This window comes from Pieris napi, chromosome 7 (assembly GCF_905475465.1).
Source record: "Pieris napi chromosome 7, ilPieNapi1.2, whole genome shotgun sequence".
NCBI classification, from domain to species: Eukaryota; Metazoa; Arthropoda; class Insecta; order Lepidoptera; family Pieridae; genus Pieris; species Pieris napi.
In genome coordinates, this window is record NC_062240.1 from 13,064,762 (window position 1) to 13,088,496 (window position 23,735).

The 23,735-nt window shown below is 32.7% G+C and overlaps 2 protein-coding genes across 5 annotated transcripts; one reads left to right on the forward strand and one right to left on the reverse strand.

The window, feature by feature from the left end:
- The first annotated feature begins 149 nt into the window (after positions 1-149).
- Positions 150-3,076, forward strand: LOC125051164 (formylglycine-generating enzyme). The gene is made up of 4 exons (XM_047651337.1): positions 150-1,189; positions 1,363-1,534; positions 1,863-2,022; positions 2,216-3,076. The coding sequence occupies exons 1-4, from the start codon at positions 658-660 to the stop codon at positions 2,354-2,356; spliced, it is 1,005 nt and encodes a 334-aa protein (XP_047507293.1). The 5' UTR covers positions 150-657; the 3' UTR covers positions 2,357-3,076.
- Positions 3,077-3,333: 257 nt separating this feature from the next.
- On the reverse strand, positions 3,334-22,705 carry LOC125050819 (elongation of very long chain fatty acids protein AAEL008004-like). Of its 4 annotated transcripts, none has more exons than XM_047650851.1 (10): positions 22,501-22,705; positions 12,332-12,378; positions 11,156-11,227; positions 10,888-10,970; positions 10,379-10,486; positions 9,106-9,189; positions 8,392-8,448; positions 7,764-8,006; positions 6,345-6,497; positions 3,334-5,083 (listed from the first exon to the last, which is right to left on the reverse strand). In XM_047650851.1, exons 3-10 carry the CDS (start codon positions 11,211-11,213, stop codon positions 4,940-4,942), a joined length of 930 nt encoding a protein of 309 aa, XP_047506807.1. In that variant the 5' UTR covers positions 11,214-11,227; positions 12,332-12,378; positions 22,501-22,705; the 3' UTR covers positions 3,334-4,939. The 4 variants fall into 4 exon arrangements, with proteins under 4 accessions (XP_047506807.1, XP_047506805.1, XP_047506808.1 ...); XM_047650849.1 differs by having other exon boundaries at positions 11,156-11,224; positions 12,328-12,378; XM_047650852.1 differs by lacking the exon at positions 9,106-9,189 and adding an exon at positions 9,724-9,804 and having other exon boundaries at positions 11,156-11,224; positions 12,328-12,378.
- Between the last annotated feature and the right edge of the window lie 1,030 nt (positions 22,706-23,735).

Sequence of the window (23,735 nt, forward strand, 5' to 3'; positions counted from 1 at the left end):
AAAATACTAGACCGACACCTTTTTCAAGTATGATTGATTTTCGGCGGTATGGCGGCCATTTGGAACCTTCCGAAAAGTATGGCATGGTGATTTTCGAACTGTGCAAAAATTTGCCTGGTACAAATGGTTGTTTTTTTTTAAATCAACGCATTCGCGTCGGTATGGCGGGCTGTAAGTCACACCGGAGAAGTATGGCATGACACTGCCGCCTCTTATTTTTTTATGGACTATCGCAAAATACTAGAATTTTTGTTGAACAAATCGTTTGAAAGTCGTAATTAATCCGACGAGTTCGACTAACGCCCACGCGTTTTGGCCGCCGGTACCATCATTTTTATTTTTTTCATTTCGTAATAAGACCACTGAAGAACCGCCATACTGGTACAAATGACCCACTAATTTGTGTCACTATCTCCCGGCCTATAAGGAAAAGGTTGAAATACACTTAGAATATTAGAAAATACTAGTAAATCCGATCAGACCCGGAAATGTATTCTATAGTTCGTCATCACTACTGAATGTCAAGCTCCATTATATCAATGTCAAATTGCAAAAGCCTACTTTCAAGTTTCAACTTTCAATCAATAGTTTATATTTTGATTGTAAGTATTTTTACTTTTTAGTGAAAGAAGCGGTTTTGTACTGTAAGAACTTATAATGAATTTTTATATTTTGTTTGTTGTTAGTTTCCTATTTAAAAGTGTTTATAACAAGGATGGTGATTGTGGTTGTAATGTAAAACGTGAGCATCAAGAACAGATAGGCAAAGACAGTGTATTTGGTTCTTTGTTGGACGAAGACCGGTGTCAATCAAAATTTAATTGTTTTGATAATATTGAGGAACACATAAAGAATCAAATGATTTTAATACCCGGGGGGTATTACCAAGTCGGTACTGATGATATAGTCATAGAAGCAGACAAAGAAGGTCCTAAGCATTTAGTTGAACTTAAGAGTTTTTATTTAGATAAATACGAAGTTTCTAACAAGGATTTTTATGCTTTTACTGAATCTACTGAATACAAGACTGAAGCTGAAACTTTTGGAGATAGTTTTGTTTTTACACTATTTCTCAATAATACATTTAAAGAGAAATTAAAAGACTTTCGAGTGGCCCAAGCTCCTTGGTGGTATAAAGTGTCTAATACCTCTTGGTACCATCCATTTGGACCAGATTCAAATAATTCAGGTTAGTTATACATCATACTATATAGTTTGCTATATTTCACTTTGCCTTAAGATTTACAATTTAAAATATGTGATCTTATTTGATATTAATTATTTACAATGCAATTATACAAATCATAAATAGATTTCTGCAAATGTCCAAATATTTTAAAAATTACTTTTAATATTCTATAGATATAATGGATCATCCAGTTATTCATGTCTCCTGGAATGATGCTAAAGCATATTGTATATGGAAAGGGTTGAGACTACCAACTGAAGAAGAATGGGAAGCTGCCTGTCGTGGAGGTCACAAGGATACTAAATATCCCTGGGGAGATAAACTATTCCCTAATAAAAAACACATGTAAGTACATTGAATGCCTTTTAATGCTTTACTTTAAAAAATAACATTTTAATAGTAATATAGCAATTCCTATCTCTCTGAAATTGTCTGTTTCTTCATTTTGTGTCAGTCACTAGATCAAGTATGTCTTTACAATTTTGCCCAAGCCATTTTGAATATGCTTGGAAAAATAACATTTCCAGTATTTTGAATGCTGGGTATGTGTAATTAAAAAATAGATTTTGTCTTATTAGTTGGTTAAAAGTTATATTGAATTGAATGAACAAATAAAATAACACACCTTTGGAATAATGTTTAAGAAGAATAACGTGTCATGGTAATTTTTTAGGGCAAACATATGGCAGGGCACGTTTCCTCACCACAATTCAGCTAAAGATGGTTATATTGGTACAAACCCAGTGCATTTATTTCCACAAAATGATTTTGGACTACACAACATGGCCGGAAATGTTTGGGAGTGGACTGACAGTGTTTGGTCAAAAGATACTGTGAGTGACTCTATATATATGTAAACATATTTGTATAGAAATTGTTTAAGCAAGCATTACATTGCTCACATACAAACAGGATGACAGAATGTTTAATAATTATATCTGCTAAAGTTTAACTAAATTTGTGTTTAATCATTTATCTAACATAAATGTAATAGTAATTCATATTAAAATACTTTTTCTTTTGTAGCCCCTAGAAAAGGTTAAAAGAGGTGGATCATACTTATGCCATCTATCCTACTGCTACAGATATAGATGTTCAGCACGTTCACACAACACTGATGACAGTTCCGCTGGAAACTTAGGTTTTAGGTGCGCAAAATCTGCATAAACCTAAGAGGCTAGTTATATATAACTGTAAACAAATTAGCATTACTAACATAATACTACATTTTTGTGATCATCAAGTTATTACAGATGTAATTATAATGAATGACAATTGTAGATTTCTATCATATTATATGAGTTCTAAAAAATTTATTAGGGTGCGTCCACATCTGGCGAATATGCCGCGAATGTGCAGCTCGCGAGCAGTTTGCGAGCTACACGCGTGCATTTTTGTTCGTGCGCCGCTCCTGTGCCGCCCGCGCGCCGTTCGCTCGCAACCTAAGCGCCGTACGCGACAAAACGCGCGAGCGGCTCGCGTCTTCCTTCCGCCCACGCCAGTAAACGGAACTGTAAGGGCGAGAATTGAGTGCGCACCTTATACGAGCCTTGCGTGAGTTGCGCTAAAGAGGAGCACATAACCAATACCGTGACTGCACGCGTGCAGCTCGCAAACGGCTCGCGAGCTGCACATTCACCAGATGTGGTCGCACCCTAATAAAGTAGAGAAACTCGCTAACATGCAAATATTTTGTTGAAACATTGTATATACTGTATGGTTTATTGTTAAATTCCCAAAATTTGATAATTATTATATAAGATATGGACTTATTAGTCCATATCTCTCATAAAAAATTATTGCGCTTATCATTAATATGAATTTATGTAGTACTTAATATTATACTGTTATGTTTATTATTTCTAGTCTTCCTGTATTTAAATTGTTAATAAATGCGTCTGAAAGTATTCAGGTGTTTTTTTTAAAGTAATATCGTAGTATTTCTATGCATAGTTTTTTTTTTCTATTAATACAAGAGCTTGAGTTTTCAGTATTTCAGGCATTTTCTGACTCAACACACACACATAAAAATGTCTTCAGAAGGCACAGAAGCCCGATCACTTCTTCTTTTGCTATAGAAAATAAACATATTTAATACTACTAAGATTTTGCTAGGGGAGTATAGAATGATTGATAATAACATGTTTCCCTTATAGTTTATTTGCATTTTTGTAAAAAATTGCAGTATTACATAAACCAATATTTTTATTATAACTAATGAAACAATATATTTACAAAAGAGCATAACTATGAAGCAATGCTGTTTCGAGCACCTCACATCTGGTAAGTACAAAACAAAACGGAAGACAAACATTATACAATATTGATTTACCGGTTCTAAAGCGAAATGAGTTAACCGAAGTCAACCCGTCCAATCGAAATGCCTCGAGTCGCCCGCAAACGTACGTTCTCACTATAGAGTTAACTAATTTGACTAAATAATTTTGTACCATTTGGTAACCTAAGTTTGCAGGCACAAACGATCACCGTAAACCGGGATTTTTGGAGTTGGTCAATAAATAAAACAAAATAAATAGCCCAACTAATAACACAACTATGGAAAAACTGAAAATGATCTCCCGCGTCAGAAATGACTGGATTTAAGAATGTGCGTTTATTAAGTCTGTCTGTCTGTCTGTATGTGCTCAGCGGCAGTCACTTTCGTTGTACATGTCCAGTTTTGAATATTTTCTAGCTATGCATTTTACCGTGTTCGATGAATTTGAGGATGCAAAACTAAGCTCACGTTAGTAATTGTCTACGGCGTAGGTGTAAGGATTAAACTAATTTAGTAATAGTAAATCTGCAACCGAACGTTTCGTATACTCAAATTCATAAAATTTTACTAGTAGATTACAAAAATTATATAAATTCATAACAACATTGCATTTTAACATTATTTACGGATACGAGACATTGCATTATCGCAATTTCATATAAAAATTATAAACAGTAAATAATTTGTTCACTCTTGATCAAATTATCAAATGTTCAGACTTTACAATAACAACTATCTATAAAAATCTTTATAAAAACAAATTTACCTCTGAAATTGAAATTACAGTTGTGAAACGCGAGAATGTGATCGAATGCGAAGATTATGCGCCAAAGTACGTGTGATCATATTTTAAGTATAATTATTCTAATTTCATCGTAGATATTATAAAGAGTTATCAAAGGTAAAATAAAATATATAAAAATAATCGTTCTATAAAATTATTGGCGTTTTTAATTGCGCGTTATTTAAAGTTGGCAACATTTTACTCGGGGCACGATTTCATCACTCGCTTAAACGTAGAGGGACCCAACTCGGTCAAGGAGAAACATGGCCATCGGCAAACAAATCTTTCTCTATAAAAATAATTATATTTCATAGGTTAATCGGTTATAGCTTTTTGCGAAATATGAACTCGGACGTGTCTCTCGGTCGAGTGTTACAATATCAGAGGTAACTAAACTAAAAGCGACGATTGTAAAAGTAGAAAACGCTACGCGATCACATGTCTAGCTATCGTTTGTATCGTAAAAATAAAATGTACACCGTCGATACCGCCCTTTCACACTAGATAATCACATTTACGAGTCCCGACGATCGACGACGGACGGACCGGGCCTTCGAAATAACGAGAGCGGTCGGGTGGAACGAGGTGCGTCCGTCGTCGATCGGCGAGTCGCAGGATAGGTTACGAATGGTCGCCGAACGTCTTCGGACAAATCACAGACGAGGGAATGCTAGAACGTTCTCGCGGGTCAGTTGCCCGCGGGGAGGACGGTGCGGGCGCGCACCAGGCCGTTGGTGTGGCCGTTGCTGAAGCCGTTCTTCACGGAGCCGTTTTTGTACGTCACGTCCTCGCTTATGGTCGTCGTCACCGGCGCCGGAGAACTGGCGCGGACCTGCGAACATGGGTACAGTCGGCATCTATTTATAAACGTTCTGAGGTGTAAGGGAGCGTTCAAGTGTTACGTAACGAATTATGGAGGGGGGGGGGGGGGGGTTCCCCTTTTGTAAAACGTTACGATGCGGGGCGGGGATTCAATTACGGGTTATTCTTAATATTATTTTCGACTTTCCAGTACTTTACACCACATAATGGTAACTTTTAGGTATAAAGAATCACGTGGTGGTCACGGGACGTTTTACTACACTTGAGTACAGAAAAACGTTACGGCGCGTTACATGGGGTGGGATGTCAATTATGTCCAAAAATTGCGTGACGTAATACTTGAACGCTCCCTAATGGGTAGAAATGAGTGAGTTGGATACAAAGCGTTTGAGGTTTAAAATGCAACGGTAAGTATTACTTCATAAGAAACACGAAACTGCAATCAAAATAAATGGAATATGTGATGGTGATTCATAAATCAAAATATGCTGTGTCATATAGGCATAATACTATTTCCCAAGAATTAGCGACCTTCGTAAAACGATTAATTTGAAATTGATAGCTTAGCGGCGCAATGATCAATCTATTACAGATGTATGCTTAAGATTAATATTTGTAAGAATACAAATATCTGCTATTAAACATTATTAATCGATTTATGTCCGAAATGATTGAACATATGTCATACTATTAAATAGGGGCTAAGTCGATTTGCATTTAGCGTGTGATTGTGAAAATTGATATGAATTTGGCGAATAACGTTATTGCATTAAATATTACGTTATTTATTAGTATTCGAAATAGGTATTTGTAGTATATTCTGACGATTCTTGGATTCGAGTTGTGTAACACGCGTTTAAAATACACGATACGGATTTTTCCATTTTACACCAGTAATTCTGCTTTAGAAAATCTTTAGAGGACTGGTTACAAACGCCTCATAATTCATACAAGTGTGTCAAGTCAACAAATAATTATGTAGTAGACGAAGGCGATTTCCAATAACACATATTATTCTATTTATTGGTCATTTTCCGAACAATTAAATTGTGAAAATACTATAAATTGAACCTTAGGACGTAAGACATAAAGTTGACATTTCATTGTCTGCGATAAATGACACGGCAGTTAGATTTTTCCCAACTGTAATTGATTTAACGTACTTCGGACCTTTGCTCCTAAGCAGATAAATAGATTATCATAGTTGGAGACTTGTTTAATACATTATTTAGCGTTGTATAAACCGAATTGAACTTTTTGAATAAAAATACCTTTGATTTGCTGTAAGACTGGTTGTAGAAGTCTTTGAAGAGGAAGAAGAACATGACAGCGTGCATCCCGATCCACCAGACGAAGGCACGAGGGTAGTCGCATTCGATGAAGAGCAACTGGAACGCGTGCAGCATGATGCCGATGAATTGAGCCTGGAATTATTGAAAAGGCTTTGATGAGAAAACTTGCAATTTATAGGTTTATTGTTTTCTAATTCGTCTTTGTCTATCGTTGACTATGGATTTTAACATATAATATTTTATTTATATTTCAAAAGACAAGGTACATTTATTGCATTCTCTGTACCTATATTATAAACAAAGTAATGTTCACGTGCGAATTCTATTAGTAATAGTGACGATTTTCCTGTCCCATAAATTTCAACAATTTATGCAAATTTATTAAAAGGATAAATTTATACGTTCGGGTATGATATTTTGCATTCTTCAGATGTTCAGAAATCTATCGTTCTATAAATAAATGCATTTCATAACTGAAAATACATTCATTTTGGGGCTCCGTGGTTAAAAATGAACCACCGGATACGCTTAATTACGTTCTCATAAAAAATAACAATAAACAAAGCATATCATATGAAATTCCACAAATGTGTAGAGAGGCGGGCTTTGTTTTCTTAGTTTACGCATCAAAGTTTAAACAGTTTTCAGATTATATTTAATGTTAAAGACATATTTTCATTTTGTTACTATTTATACCCCCCTTGCAGTGTATGATTGCATTTGTCGTTCTCGGATGCTGACAAATTAGAACAAGGTTGCCCAAAGTCCTTGGCAACGATTCGATGTTGCGTCATAATAGGACATTCATAGATAATATCCATATCGATATAAACGAATAAAAATTTCGTATTGTAAACATTTCCTATCCATATTTCATTGAATAATAGTTTCCAACCAACAAACATGCGAGACATGTAAAATATCAGAGTATTTTTTAAAAAGAAGTTCAAAATGGTTTGGTGGAAAGAGTTATAATCACCAGAGGCACAGTAAATTTCCTATATGCAACGTTTCTTAATGAGAATACCAAATGCCGTGTATGAATAAAAATTGTAAATTGTTTAAATCTTGTCAAACATTTTGTCATTTGACGACATGTTTTATCTTAGTAGTAGAAGAGTGAGATTTTAGGTGTCTTATTTGAGTTCAAACAAAATAAGCTTACTGCAATAGACATTAATTAGAATATAACGCATGAAATAAATACAATTACAACATGAATTACATACAATTAGCAGTAATAACAATTATGAGTAATTGTAGTCAAATTGCATGTTTATATATTTGGGTCGAAGGTTTGAATTTATGTTTACTATCACCTTACGATTACGTAGATTACGTATTAGCATTAGTGAAAAACTATTATTACATAGATTTTCGTTTTGAAATATATCTTACCATTTGTAGCGTCGTTAAGTATTTCTTCCACCACAAGAACCGCTTCCACCGAGGTCCCATGGCCGATACCATGTAGTAAGTGTACATGATGATGTGCACGAACGTGTTCAAAAGTCCGAAGAATGTTGAATGGCCTCCAGGGGTGAATTTGACTCCGAACCAGACGGACATGGGCATCACACCGTGGTGGATCACGTGCAGAGTTGATACGTGATCGAATTTCTTTCTTAGCACAAAGAAGATCTGCAAAAATATACATTTTCCCAGAATACCAAACGTGTAGCGATGGTATATTCTATATATATAAGATTTAAGAAACGTTGATCTTAAAACTTTGTTTGGAAAACATTAATGTTCCGAAACATACCTAACCACCTGTTAGAATATTCATTTCTATACAATTGTATGTTATCCCTATATATTTGTATATAATATAGAATATTGTACCCATTGTCGGCACTTTTAATCGAGAAATATGAACTTTGAACCAAAATCTAATAACAGTTTTTAACTTCTTGGAATTAGCTAAAAATTATAGTACTTCGTTCGTGACGGCATATCACGATTCAAATATAAAAAAATATAATTAGCACTATCACAAGCAATAAATATATGAAAAGAAACTCACCGTATCAAAGAACTCTGTAAACTTTGAAAAGTAATACCACCAACATGCATGAACCATCTGAAACGTTCAATTTTTTTTATTTTCTATGTAAAAAGAAATAATACAATAATTAATAGAAAGTTTTACAAACTGCTAAAATGAATTATATAAGAATTTGAATTAACTATAAATTATATCGTATCACCTTTTTGAAGCAACTTAATGTTATTAAAGCTGTTTGTTTTTAAGCAGTAACTTTGAATGTGATAATTTAAACTAAATCCCTCTGCTTAAGCTTACATAGAATAGATAATGAATTAAGCGTAACACGGTTTTATGCAAAATGAGAACATCCCATGATTGTTTAATATGATTTGGTTGATGTGGTGATAAATTAATTTTAATACCTGTATGTATGATTTTTTTATTAACTTAATCCAATCACCTAATGAAATGTCTGCGGCTTATCGTAATGAATCGACCAGTAATTATGATATTTACGAAATAGGTGATAAATATTATATAGATAATAGGTAATTAAAGAATTGATTACAGTACAGTACGAGGGATTGGAGAAATGAGTGTCTCGCGGTCGGAAGTGAGGTGAGCCAGGGAAGGCTAAATGTGGTCTTGAAGTGTTAGACACTGTAGTTTGCAAGCAAAAAAGTTTGAGGTACCGAGATGCTAAGGGTGGAATAGTCTTTGGAAAGTATAAATACATAATTAATAATTCACCCTCATCGTTTGTGGATGTTTCGAGTGGTCGACCGGCTGACATTGAAAGTTATACCTGCCTGTGAACCACCCAGCGCCACCGATCTGAAACAATACACCGACACCTTGCCCTGTGTTATTCGTATTGGCATAGCATTGGTCACACGTCGCTAATACCGGTTAATCACCAGCCTCCGTTGTGTGGCTCAGGGGCTCACTGTTCTAGTTGGTGGTAAGTAAGAGTATTCTCCTTTCAGGGTCAGTGCAAATCATGTGCTCGTGAAATACACGATCGTGAGTTATTGTTTAACTGCGCTGTTCAATGACGGCGCAATTAACAAAACTCGCAATAGCAGTATTTAAATAATCACATTCAAATATAGACACAACCAGCGTAAAGGACGCAATAAACTAACTTCTGATAGAGTTTCGAATTTGCATAGACCCTGGATGTTAGTAAATACTATAATACACAGGCGCACTTTGTACAATAAATTAAACTTAAGATTAAATTTTCTTAATACGCATAACATGCCAATTGCTGCTTTATTTACACGACCTGGAAATGAACAATGTATATTTACAATGACGTTAGTTTCGGATATTCGAACAATGCAGACGGTCTTCTGTGGCACTTACTCTATTAGCTATAGGATTGTCAGTGTAGTCCACTGGCTGGCATCGAAGGCTGTAATGTTTCAGCCAGCCTCCCATCAAGCTCTGGTCATATTTGGTAAATCATTAAGCATTAATCAGTATAGGTAAGACATAATAAAGTCTATGTACTACATAATGTTAACTTAATTATGATAGAAAAGATAAACACTACATTAAAAAACCATGCACTAATTACGTTTTCAGTTACAAGTGGTTGTTTGTTTTGTCAGTTTTTGAATTCCTTTTTTGTTTAAAGATTTCAAACTATTTGAAAGTGAAATTTAGCTGTTGTACAATGTTAATAGATCACCTGTACAATTTTAACAATGTTAACCTTACCTTGTAAACTGTAATAAAATACATTTTTATATAGGCTGTTTCTAAAAACACACAATAATTATTCAAGGTCTTGGATAAAAAAACTACTTATTCTAGGGATATCAACAGATTTACAAACGGATTAAACAATTTGAAAAAAAAAACTAGTTATCATGCTAATGCAGGAATTAACACAAGAAATATAAAATCCACAGTTTTATTAAAGGTCGGAATTTTCATTACGATTTTTGAATTTATCTTAATTAAAATCTGAAAAAAAAAGGTAATTATCAAAAACATATTTAACTTTTTCTCTTACCTCATAGAACAGCCATGAGCTGAACAATACTTGTAAAAAATTGTATACTATTAACACATTTGTTAATTCAAAAGGCTTTCTGTTTTCCATATACCTCGGCCCTAAAACCTGTAAACAATGAAAACCTTTGTTTGAGTTTTAAAGTTTATTTTAAAATCAATGTTTTTATACAATAAACGCAAAAAACTTGCAATCATCTTTTATTTATATGAATATAAAATGACGAAAATGAATATAATATATGGTGTTTAAAAGAAAAGTCTTAAATTCATGGTTTACATTAGAACTATAAAAAAATAATTAATAAACCCTGTTAAAGATGTGTTATTAAAGTTCAATTTAAATAAAGCATTTTATAAAATATATTGGTGTTTCAAGGACTTAATAGCAGATGTGGTCATCAGAAGATTGATTCAAATGATTAAAATAATATACAACTTTTATTTGATTGTACCTATAGTTAAAAAGGCAATAGAAATTTATGCTGTAGTGAAAAATGAAATCATTACCTTGACTAGATAAACATAACTTAGGCATATCATTAACGTAGGAAGTGGTGAACTCATCAGGAACCATGGATTTGTCCGAGGATCTAAAAGAGGAAAATATGTTAAGAATTTATAATAATATAATTAACTGTTTTAATTAATTAGGAAAGTAAATTAGCAAAGCAAATTTAATGATACTTGTCTAAGCTCAAGTATTTATTAACTGAATATTTGTCACAAGTTTAATTATAGAATTCTTATAAATATAGATTAATTAAAACTATCTCACCTCCATACTTATCCATATAACTATTCATATCACTGATGTATTGTAGTACTAAAGCCATTGTGACAGTATCTGAAAAAGGAAATCAATTATTGTATAACTCGCTGAATTTTCTATTTAAATCTAGGGAAGGGTTACTGAATGAGATAACAGCTCATACCTGTACAGTGTTCTGATTAAATGACACTATGTAGATATTTAACATCTATTGCTAAATTAACACTCAGGACATCTTGTTAGTTGCTATTACTGATAAATTACGAACATAATGACTTTTATTACAAAATCTGGCGATAACGCTAGATTTAAATGACTAGAATCAAACAATCTCTTCATATTTCAGATTTCGTGCCCATACCTGCTACTTGTTCTTATACAATAGGTTAGATGTCAATGTCATTCTATAAATCAACTTGACAATTGATATGAAAATTAGCTTTGAGTTTTTTAGTCTGTTGTCTGTAGGTCTTGTAAAATTACTTTTCAGTTTTCATAGCATTTTTTGTATTTTTAACGGCTGATTGGATTAAAAAGCTGTACCGTAAGTTCTATGTTACTTTTAATAGTGACAGCCAAACTGATTCTGACGAATTTGAAACTACTCTTTCAAATTAAAATTTTTATAGCGGTCATGTTGCAAACTGGAGCCCGCGGTAGGTACACAAATTCAACATTGAAATCGGGATCGCAATCGGTATTAAAAGGTAGAGTAGTGCTGATGAAAGAGTTGGTACTGATTAATTTCACTGATTTTGTTTGTTTAGTTTCAACAATCGTGGCGCCAATTATGCCATACTTGTTGCTTTACTTTTGGTACAGGCTTGGCTCGTTTTGTAAATATTTCGCATTTGAAACGAAAATTGGAGCGGCTCCTTTAGAACTTTTCTGTTTCGGCGTGTTGGATAGTCAATTTATAGAGAAAGGCTTTATAACATCACGCTATGACTAAATGCTGATGAAACAGCGAGGTATAACTTGTTTATCATATAAAATCAGCTTATATTTCTTCGTAACAACATTGACATAGATCAACAAAGCCTAAACAAAATTTATTCGTACTCCGCGTGATTACTTTTAGATATAAAAAGTGTACTTTTAAATAGAAGCGACGTAGACGTATGGTAATAGGTAATATTGCTTACGTTTTATTTAATTCATTTCGAGACTGTACTTACCTTCTTAATATGTATTTTACTATGTTGACTTTTCCAGCCTGCCCTATTTATCTGAAAACAAAAATAAGATTGATTATAATTAATTAAACAGATATAAAGCGATTACTGAATACAAAATCTTGATTTGAGTAGAGAAAAAAAACAGTGTAAAGAAATTATTAATTTTCTTTTTAGACACTATTATTGTTGTATAGAATTGTCGAGGTCAATAACCTTTGGAGATAGTGCAAGTTGTACTCGCCTTCATTACTATCCCACAACTAAATCTAGATATTTAGCATCTGAGTTTTTATGTCAATCTCTACTGCACACGTACCCACAGAAGAAGACTTAAAAATCTAAGAAATTCCATTACTTCTAGGCAACATGGATGTGGCAAATATCGGAAGTTATGTGAATATATTTATAAACAATTAATTAAGATACTTTCAACTTTTATTCTAATATTTGACGCCTAGATCGTATAAATTATATCATGTCTCGAGGCTTCGTCATCTCACTAGAATTTATTCACGACACAATTTAACAGTCGATGAACGTTGTACTCATAACTTCCTCAGTAGCTGTTTACAAATAAAATTAGTACGGCAGATCCTTGATAACAGGCGATGACGTTACTCATTGTTTCCTAAGTAACTATGATCTTGATGGCCACGACGAGGAATACAATTATAAAGTACTGTACAAAGAACAGGACAGAAATTATCTTTGGATTTTCTGGTGCACTTAACATCTGACCTCGTGCGTTATTCAATACGATTAACTGAGGGGTTAATCAAAACTAGGAATTTAAATTGTTTGGTTTAGGAAAAAGATAAATTATCTTCTACAAAAAGTATTTTTATGAATAGCGTTGATAGATAAAGTATAGCCATTACAGATAAAATTGCTTATGGGTTACAAGGATTGAAGTTCAATAAAAAATCTTAATTGTCACTTGTGAGTTGTGATAAAAGTGAAAGTAGAAATCAATGATATTTTACCTAATAAATAAACATATAGACACATAGACATTACATTTATTACTAACAAAAACACACAATTTAACAATAATCAAAGAAAAAATAAAATGAGAGATATCAAAAGCAATAAAAAACTGGTAAGTAAGTAAATATTCCGTATCGCGCCACCAGCGATTTTGAGGCTGATTTATTTTTTACAGTCGCGTTATGATCTGTAAACATCATAACTAGTATTGTTATGATGCGCATGATTTTTTTTGGCTAAAAAAAAAACAATTTTTAAAGTATTTGGAATTGATTCTCCTGTATTCACACAAGCATAAGTGCTGTGGCTACCTATACTTGTGGGACAACGAAACCAAACCAACAGAAACAAAGCATCATAGAGTCTAGACCACGTGGATAGTGTTGTATAGTAAAATTAATAAAAATGTAAATAAAATAATAAGAATAATGAAATATCATACAGATGTGTAGGGTATTCGTATAGTTCTTGTTGGCAGTTGTCACATTGCATATTTCTGGCTTTGATCTCCTCGGTTCTTTTAAAATAAAATGTTATAAAATTATTTACGCTATTGTTAAGAAATGACCTAGTTTGAGCACAGATAAAGATAAGCGACTGAAGATGATAAGGCGTCTGGTGTCGTCTCACGTCACACTCATACTGATATTAACATATATTAAGATAACATTATTCCTGTATATACAATAAGCTTAGCTAGTGTCTTTTTATGTGAAAATAGAGTATATATACTTATTATATTAATAAATTTATATGAAAATCCACTTAAAATTATCCGTACGTTATAGAATTATTAAAAATTAAAACAAGTTGTATATTGAATTGTACATATAAAAGTTAACACAAATTCAACAAAAGAAATCGAATTAACAGTATTTTTTTAATAAGTTATATATCAGTCAACATATCAGTATGAGATTCCTTATCAGGTTTTTATCAGATAAGACGTGCCGTATTGAATCGTCCGTTTGGTTGTTTGATTATACTTTTTTCACATTTGACTTTTCAGCACGTAACCACGTTCCACGTTTATTTTCCTAGGTATTACACCTTTTACGTTATCAATATCTAGATTACTATTAGAATGATTAGACAGACCGCACGGAGATAAGATTATTCAATTCGTGTAATCACGTGATAATTGTGAACGATTTTTAAATGCAATCAAAATCCTCACGCACCTATATGGTTACAGTATAAATGTTGTTATAACAATTTGTAAACAAAACATTATCACATTGATACAGCGTAAATGTTTATTCTGAAATTCTAGATCAAATATCTGAGTTGCAGTAGTCAAATACAAGATAAATAATAATTAACTACACCGGCTGAGTAATCATCATATATCAGTGATGATAAAGTGAAATCATTTGCCGTAGTTGGTCGGTAAGTGGGTTATGACGTAATAAGAATGCATTGCGACACCCATCAGCAGTGCGCTCTCAATAGCGACCGATTTTAATGGGTTTTCATATATTATCTGGATTAGGAACTGTAAGGATAAAGTGGAAATAGTCGCTAGTAAATTATTTATTTAGTAATCTTCAAAGTGAGACATTGGCTGCACGTTACGTAATAGCGAGGAACTGCTCTGGTCCACCGACTCCTTGAATATGTCGACCTTTTGACGCGACAAAAGTTTAATGTAAACTGGTTTTAGAATTTAGATCAAGTTGCATTTATGTGCAACGCACTTATGTAATGCATTTATTGTCTTTCGTGATGATGGCGACGTAAATAAACTGTCGTTAATTTCTTAGAATTTACAAGGTAAATCGGAATTCTTTTCATTTTTAAAAGCTCATTCACCGATTTATAAAATGAAGTGCTATATAAATATTTTCGTTGGCAAGATTAATAATCGATCTTGATAAAATAATATTTTAATATTGCGCTAGAAGGTGTTCATAATATCTACTACGATAATAATAAAGTGTTGACAGTGGAAGTTGACATTGTCTGTTGGACCCGCACTAAACAAAGTTATATGAATATATGGATAATGTAAAAATATAGAGTAATAGTTAGGTTAATATACCGATGTAAAATCTAAATAAATCACTGGCTCTATGGTGCTATACGTCAATAACTTATCAGTTTCTTTAAGCGATGCAAAAGCCCGAAAGGTCAGGATAAAATATCCTCAAGACCTCACTTGCATGCTATGAGAGAAAATCAGACGCAAAAACGAATTCACTGTGCACTTAACGATGATTCTTGATTAGCAGTGTTAATTAAATAATTCTATTGCTATGCTAACATTAATACATTTAAGTAAGAAAATTAATGATACTTTGAATTGCAAGGTCGTAGGTTTCACCTTATGTAACCCTTTATAAAATGTAGATGAGGTAATAACTACTCTTACTCACATACCGTAATATTATACACAATTGTTTCAAAATTAATTATACACGTGAACATTCCATATTTTATTTTGTTACAAAAAAATACAGTTACTTAAAACAGGTGTTCGAGACTGTCTCTTGTTTATAGGAAGCGTCAAAAATAGAGTTAAAAACAACAATGTTGTCTCGACTTTTCAACGAGTTTTGCGTCATCAAATCCTACTCTTAATTTTTATGCAACCCTGTAGGTTCAATATTTAAGCCGTGCTTAATGAGATAATAAATATTCTTTCCCCGCAAAGACAATAAAAACATTATTCGTACTTATTTAAGAATAAAATTGCGTTAGAAACATATTCAGTTCCTATACCATGACAACAACGAACGCACGTGATTGTAATATTAAAATTTATATCAACTCACTACAGATTATTAGATAAATCATGTCAGGAAGTCTGCATTTAAACATTCGTCAACTGTCAAAAGTACTAAAATTACCCAAGATGTAATTTTCATAAAAGGTATTCCCGCTCGATTTAAAAAATGTAATTGTAGATGATAAACTGAGTCATCGGCGGTTTGAATGTAAAGTGGGGAAGCCCGAATGTTATTGGCATTCAGACAGCGTTCCCGGTTCATACTACCGTCTGTGCCGATTGTAAATAAAATTCTTACAATAATGCAAATTTGTGCCTATCGCTTAGCAAGCAACCTCACAGAAAGGTTAAGCATGAGGAAAATGGTGTAAGAAACTCTTTACCCTGGCAAACAATAAGCAAGAACCAGTAAATTAATTATTGTTCCAGGAAAAAAAATACAAAGAGTCTATTTCTTAAAATTATTAAATCAAATACATAACCTATTAACGTAATTTATTTTACACTTAAAAGACGGATGTATAATTCCGTGTTTCAAATCAAAATATTATTCTTTAGAGAATTTTTCCAGGATTGAGCTACGAACAATGCGAAACAAATTGTTTGAATAGATTGTTATATTTTGTAATATTAACCCGCACACTTCAAATTCAATGCTAGGCACAGTCATCGGCATTGACAATGAGACATTCTCGCACGCGATGCTTCGAAATTTCATTCTGTTATTGAAAATGACTTTCAATGAATTGTAACCGAGCAATGTATACGTTACGTGAAAGTAACGTAAGACTGATGGACAGTTTCTTGTTCTAATGATACACTATGTTCCTATAAGAGTGGGTGTCGAGTGAACGACACTTTGGATTACAGATTACACTTAATTGGTATAATATAATTCGTGATGTATTTTTACAAGACTGTGAAACAATTTAAATTAGAAGCCGTTGTTGGACGTATATGTCTACAAATAAACCTAAACTGTCCGTCAGTTTCTATAATAAACTTATTTCTTCTGCTTCTAAGAATATCGAATTATCGATTTAAGTTTTACATATATAGTTAAAAAGCAAAAGAAATTATTGTGTCATACGACAAACGATACATAGTCGTAACGTAACACGACGTAATACCGACAGACAATAATACCTAGGTGATGCACTAAATACGGAAATGGAAAATGCATTTAATGCATGCGAATACTGTCAAACCTCTATAATTACGAGTAATCCTATTTTAAAAATGCATGCAGTTAATCTTTATATATATAATTCTACTGTGAGTGTGTATGTCACTGAACTTCTCTCAAACGACTGGACCGATTTTGATGAAATTTTTTGTGTGTGTTCAAGGGGATCTGGGAATGGTTTAGATTCACAAATCAGCCCGCCAGATGGCGCTGCAGTCGGTACTTTCATACTTTGCTTTACTAATTGCTTGAAATATCATGCAGGACAACGTCTGTCGGGTCCACTAGTTTTAATATAATCTTTTGCGACTGTGTCACTTAATAACATAGATTTAATAATTTGATGTCAGTAGTGTCTATCTGAACACTTCGCAAAGTCAAAAAGATTTTGATTATTGACGAAATACCGACTTAAATAGTTTTTTTTGCTTCGGTCACTATTTTTCTTTATAGGCAATAAATCTATTCATATTGCGTTATTATTATTACTTCGATCTTTGGACATTTTGAAAAGCGTTATGTAGATTCGAAGGTTTCTTGTGAACCGTTAAATAAAGTAATAAATATAATCCAAACCTGGTGACCTACGCAAAAGCCTATTAAAGATATCGGAAGGTCATTTATTAATTTATTAGAACATCCGCATTTTATTGTGTGTGAAGGCAACCTGGCCTAGACCGTCTCAATACCACCAATCACCATATACGAGGGGCTCATAATTATGGTAATGTTGCTAATTAACTGGAATATCATTGACCAACTTGCTAAAGACGCGGAATGCTAACCTTCTACCTTGATAAAATAGTTTAGATCACAATATATGGAACATTGTACTTAGCAAGGAAATTATGTTAGTGTACGTGATGATTAATTATTTTTAAATTAATAAAATAATAGTTGCCTCTCACCATAGCTTATTCGACAGACCCATTTCAGTTATTGTTAAGCGTGTGGCGGAATAAATAATCGTTATATTTTCGGCAATAAGTAGATAAGTAATCAAAGGAAAATGTGTTTTTTTCATACACTGGACCTTATATTATTTGACAGTATTGTATGATATGAATTTCAATGAACTTTTAAATGCTGAAATATATAAATTTTGCCGATTAAAGTGATAAGTATTTAGGTTATATAGATTATGTAATGAATGTAGTATTTGTGTTGGCGATAATGAATTGTAACATGAGGTATCGTCAGTTTTTATAGTGGGAACATGCATTTTTACTTGTGTCTCTGTTAGTTTGCTAAAGTTAATATGAATAAACAATCGTTTGACCGCGTTTTTTATAAACTTCTGTTTAATGAATCTCGTATTTTCAAAGTCAATATTCGTTATTTTAAGTTTACAAACGCGTCTAATTTTAGAAAAAAACAGCAAAGAAATTTTGTAGGTTTTGGGGCATGTTTACAAATTATATTATTAATTAAAAATATTCTCTATAAATATCTACTTTACGATCCATATCGTGAAGTAGATATTGTTATAAGTTATTATATGTAGAAGCGAATAGAAAAAAAAATTTTTTTTTGTTCTGTCGTCTGTAATTTATTTAAATTGAAATGTAAGTAACATTAACTGATCCGCTGATAGCCTAACTACATTGAGGATTATCAAGAACATGTTTCTATTTAATTCCTTTGATTATTATATAATAATAATATATAAAATAAACAAATATTCATGGCATAGATAACTCTGGTTTAAAATCTAAACTTCCATTTCTTTATAATATCGTCCTAAGTGAAATAAGATATGAGTACGATGATTTAAATTTAAAACAATCCCCTACTTACCTATTTTCGTAACAAAGTTACGCTCTTTATATTACTAAATACGATTATAAAATTAAATAAAATCAAGGTCCTTAAGATTCTAATGCAATCAAGGAAAGTTTTACTGACACAATTATTTGGTTGTATATTATTTGCATTTTAAATAACATAATTGTAATGATTGCGCATTACTTGAATAGAAATTTAAAAAGTTATGCTGTTAGGCAGGAAACTGCATTTTTAGTCAAGTGGTCAGCACATTGGACTGCGTGGTCTCAGTGTCAAATACCGGAAGAACTCGAAAATTTGCAATTTATTAAAATGGTAGTCTAAGTTAGGAACTTGACCATATTGGAACACCACCTAAGTGCCTCAATCAACGTCCGTTGCACCGAAATCCATTAGGATACAAAAGTTATTTAAATAGGTCTGGAGAACTGTTTTAATTCACGAAAACGTCATTTTACTTGAAAAATATAAATGCGCTGAATTTATAATAAGCATGATATATTTTTGAATTTTATTATATTAACATTTTATAATAATAATCAAAAATATTACTTCAAAGTAATTCAAACATATATGACTGACAAAATATTCACGCTATCGTTTCAATATCATTAGGTTCCTAATACCGCAACAGATTTGAATTACCCATTGTTTAAGATAATAATTAATATTATCTTATCTTTTAAACAAATAGCTTCTTGAGTAAGGTTTGAGATAATTTATCATAGAAAATGTAAAAGATTGTGTGAATGTGTTACGGACAAATTCTTCTATAGCGCCTTGGGTTGGCCTCAACAGTCTCACGTTCATATTAACGTAGTATATATATATGTATATTATAGTATGCGATTTCAAAATAACTCGGTTAAGACATGTTAGCAAAAATTTCGGAACCAACCTGTTGTTATTAAGAAATAAATTATAATATATTAATTCAAGTTGAAATATTATTTTTGTTTTGAATTTGAGAATTCTTTTGATCTTCGGGAAGAGAGTTTTTAAGTTATATATGTGATCGAATATATGATAGTATTACACTGTAATGATAAATGTATGACTTTGGTGAAAATCCACAGAAACAGACAATATATTTTATTGTATTTAAGTAACTTCGATGGCCCCTTAGACCTTGACCTGGTCGAGCCTTCAATCAAAAGAACCTTCAATCGCCATATATCTGTTAATCAATCGCTGGTAAGAGTTTTGAGATAAATAGTTTTGTATTGGCGAAAACAACTATTCGTACTCCGAATTTAGACGTCATGAGAAGAGTAACTGCGGGAGAGTGCATAATATGGAGTAGCGAATGCACGGACGTCGGATTGGACGTTGCGCAAGACCCGGCAACACGCTCGACCCTGAACTCAATTCGGCCACCATTTTGCAACTAATCACTGGTCGTTGTGCTTCAGGTGGTCCTCGCGGGGCGTTGCCGGCACAAATGTAAACATTTACAGGCTATGGCCGAACGCACGAGGCCAATTCGGACGTGATCCCGCACATCGTACACCATTCTCACTATCCTTGTTCTAGGTATTGTCACCTAACGTGAATTTAACATTGAATACTCCGCCGTTCTCGTAAATTGAGTGTGTAGAGTTCACTTGTGTGTAGGCGAAATATCAAATATGTGACATTTATATAGTACCTATGCTTAAGAATTCACCTACGCTATTAATATTGCAACTTCCTATTTAGTAATGACCAATGTCCGACCAAGGTTTGTCTAGTTTGCGGATAGATATCCGCTCTTTGATTGCGTTTAATGTCAATAATACTCCATTCGGTTTACCTTGGACTCTAGGTAATTATCGAAAAATTTATACTCATGTTGAAGTGGACAGGTTTGATAAGTGTGGAAATATGTGGACGTGATTAGTTTTAATATTTAAACACCACAGGAACTTCGGTATTATTTTAAATGCATGTACAATAATGTTATCTTGTAGCGAATTAAATTTATGGCGTCAACCTTTGAACGTAAAACTCAACAAAGCATTAAATAAATAGTATAACTATTGTGATTTTTATAAAATCTTTGAATTATTTATCATATTGACCTTCTACTTATCATAGGTAAAAAATTAAAATGTAATAATTATGATAATAACTGTTTTATACCAGTTTTTATTTATATAAGTATATATTTAATGGACACTGTTTGTATTAATAAGAAAACTGATATTTAATTTACCTAATTTTAAGTTCAACGCCAATTTCGTTGACCAATTTATAAGAATTAAACGGGAGTCAAGCCACAATCTTTTAAAGTTTTCATATAACTTAATTACACAAATCAATATTCGCAAATAGTATTAGAGTGATATCAAATATACAAATATTTACAGCAAGTACCGAATGGCATTGGTAAAACTTGATTATATTAAAAGTCAATATTACCCTGTTGACAAGACGGGTTACTTCCTGACTCAAATTAGGCATAACCTTTTCGTTAAGTTTGAATATCTTTTAGGTATTATCTTATATATTATTATCTTAGAAGGTTTTTATTTGTTTTCCTTATTTGCTTATGGCCTTTGAATTTATAGGTGAACTATAAATCAACTATCGTTATTTTAAAGTATTATTTTTAATAGTCTTCATTGCGTTTGACAGTAAACAAGAAAATACTCGTTGCGGCAATACAACGTCCTTTCCTTGGTTAGTTGGAAAAGAACTTAATGCTAGTCATGCAGGTGAGTTTACTCAAGAGAACTAAGGTTAAATCTATTCATTGCCAAAGATAATGGTATACCGTGTTGCAATGAATGCACAGTTTATGTATTTTACGAATGAACCTATTTCTGTTTGTAAATGTTGTTAATGATCAGATGTTATGGGTTTTAATCTCATGTCAGTGGCCAGGACGTGACCTAACCTCACACGTACACCGCTTTGTGACGACCGACGCGATGGGCATACAAACGCTTGCAACTGCCTTGATGAATCCTTGGCTTCAAAACCGTACTCCTTTCTTAGACTATTGCATTTAATGATCACTCGATTTACACAAATCACTTCGTTAAGTCCTAATTTTGAATATACAAATCCAGGCGATGTGGGTAACACACCAAAGGTAAGAAAATGCTTGAGCGGAATCAAGTATTTGCTCATCGTCAGTTTACATAAGGTATGATCATTAGAATGGCGTGTCCTTCGTGTTTTATAGTGTTTGAGAAGTAATTTTATGTGTTTTTCAATTTTGCGCTTCATCAACGATCACAATCGATTTCATCAGCAGACAAATAGACGTTTACAAATGTTTTCATAACAAAATGCATCGTGCAAGTATGAGTTTCTCGCTCATTGATTTATTATTTCTATATTATTAGTATAATTAAGAGTTATATATTTACTTAATACTTATAAAAATATTTGAAAGCATTAATATATGTTAAAGAAGAACACTTAAATTACATGTCATCAACGATTTTTCAATCACATGATTCAGACCGATGTTATAATTGCGATCACAGTCGTCTCTTACCTAGGGTCCTCAGGAGCAGAGCCCGATTCCTTTCCAGAAGTTAGAGCACACACACTACCCGAAAGTGAACAAGCGCCCTCCACGTAACATATGAAAGTGACGTTAGGGTGCAAACGAGCGCAAATGGCGCGTAAATCGCGGAAAGTTATGCGAAAACTGCGCCTGCGCCACGTGCAAGCGTGTCTCGTACTGCCTCCGCGCGCGCCTTCCACGCTCTTTTATCACATCGCCCGTAGCCCGCCTTCAACTTGACTTTTTGCCGTTTGACGTCAGATTAATTATTTTAACGTTAACTAAAATATACGTTTTAGTAAAAAAGTAAGCACGTTGAGATTTCTCAAATAATTGGATAAACTTTAGAATATAGTATTTTTTTCAAATCTTATATAAAAATCTAATACATTAATTTCTTTCAACATATCTACAGAAACTAGATCCGTAATTGTACGTAATCCTAATATGAGAGTGATCAGTATCAGAGTATCTTGTACCAGTCTACCTGGCTATACCTATGATCTGCTGCCCTGAGTTTCTTTAATGGCAAAAAATACAATATATATGTATATATATATCAATCAAAGAAAACATAGACATCGTGCCAAGAATAGTCTCAGTTATGGGTCTGAAGCACAATTATTATTCTCTAAGGTAAATTTCCATCTACGATTGTGGTCATGACTGTAAGGGAATAACAAAGTATTTTCTAGTAAATAAATTATCTAATACTTTATTAGAAGAACCATATTAACACGTGTCTAATACACACATCCGCTATATTCATTAAATCACAAATCGACATTTTTTACTGATTGGCGTGTTACTTTTTATAAACGAGTACACAAGGTGTGGTAGTCTAGAATTATAAAATTACAAAAAAAGCAAAAGACAAATCCTCCAATAACTTACATTGATTAATTTGTTACTTATTGATTGAATATTAAGTATCTATTGTGTTAATAGTAACTAGGCAATATATACTTAGCAAACTAAATTAAAATTATAATAGTAGTGTAATTGAAAGGTCAGAGTTATTGTATATACGTAAAACTATTTACCCTGTTTGTACCTACGATAATTAATTGGTAAAGGCAATTATAAGGTCCATAAAATCTGCAAATATTGAAGACATAATCATAACTCTTTATGTCAGTTATTGCATTGATTATACCTCATAATTGTCAGACAACCCTGTCATTGAACTTTAACATTGAAACCCTTTTCAAACCTGGCACTGA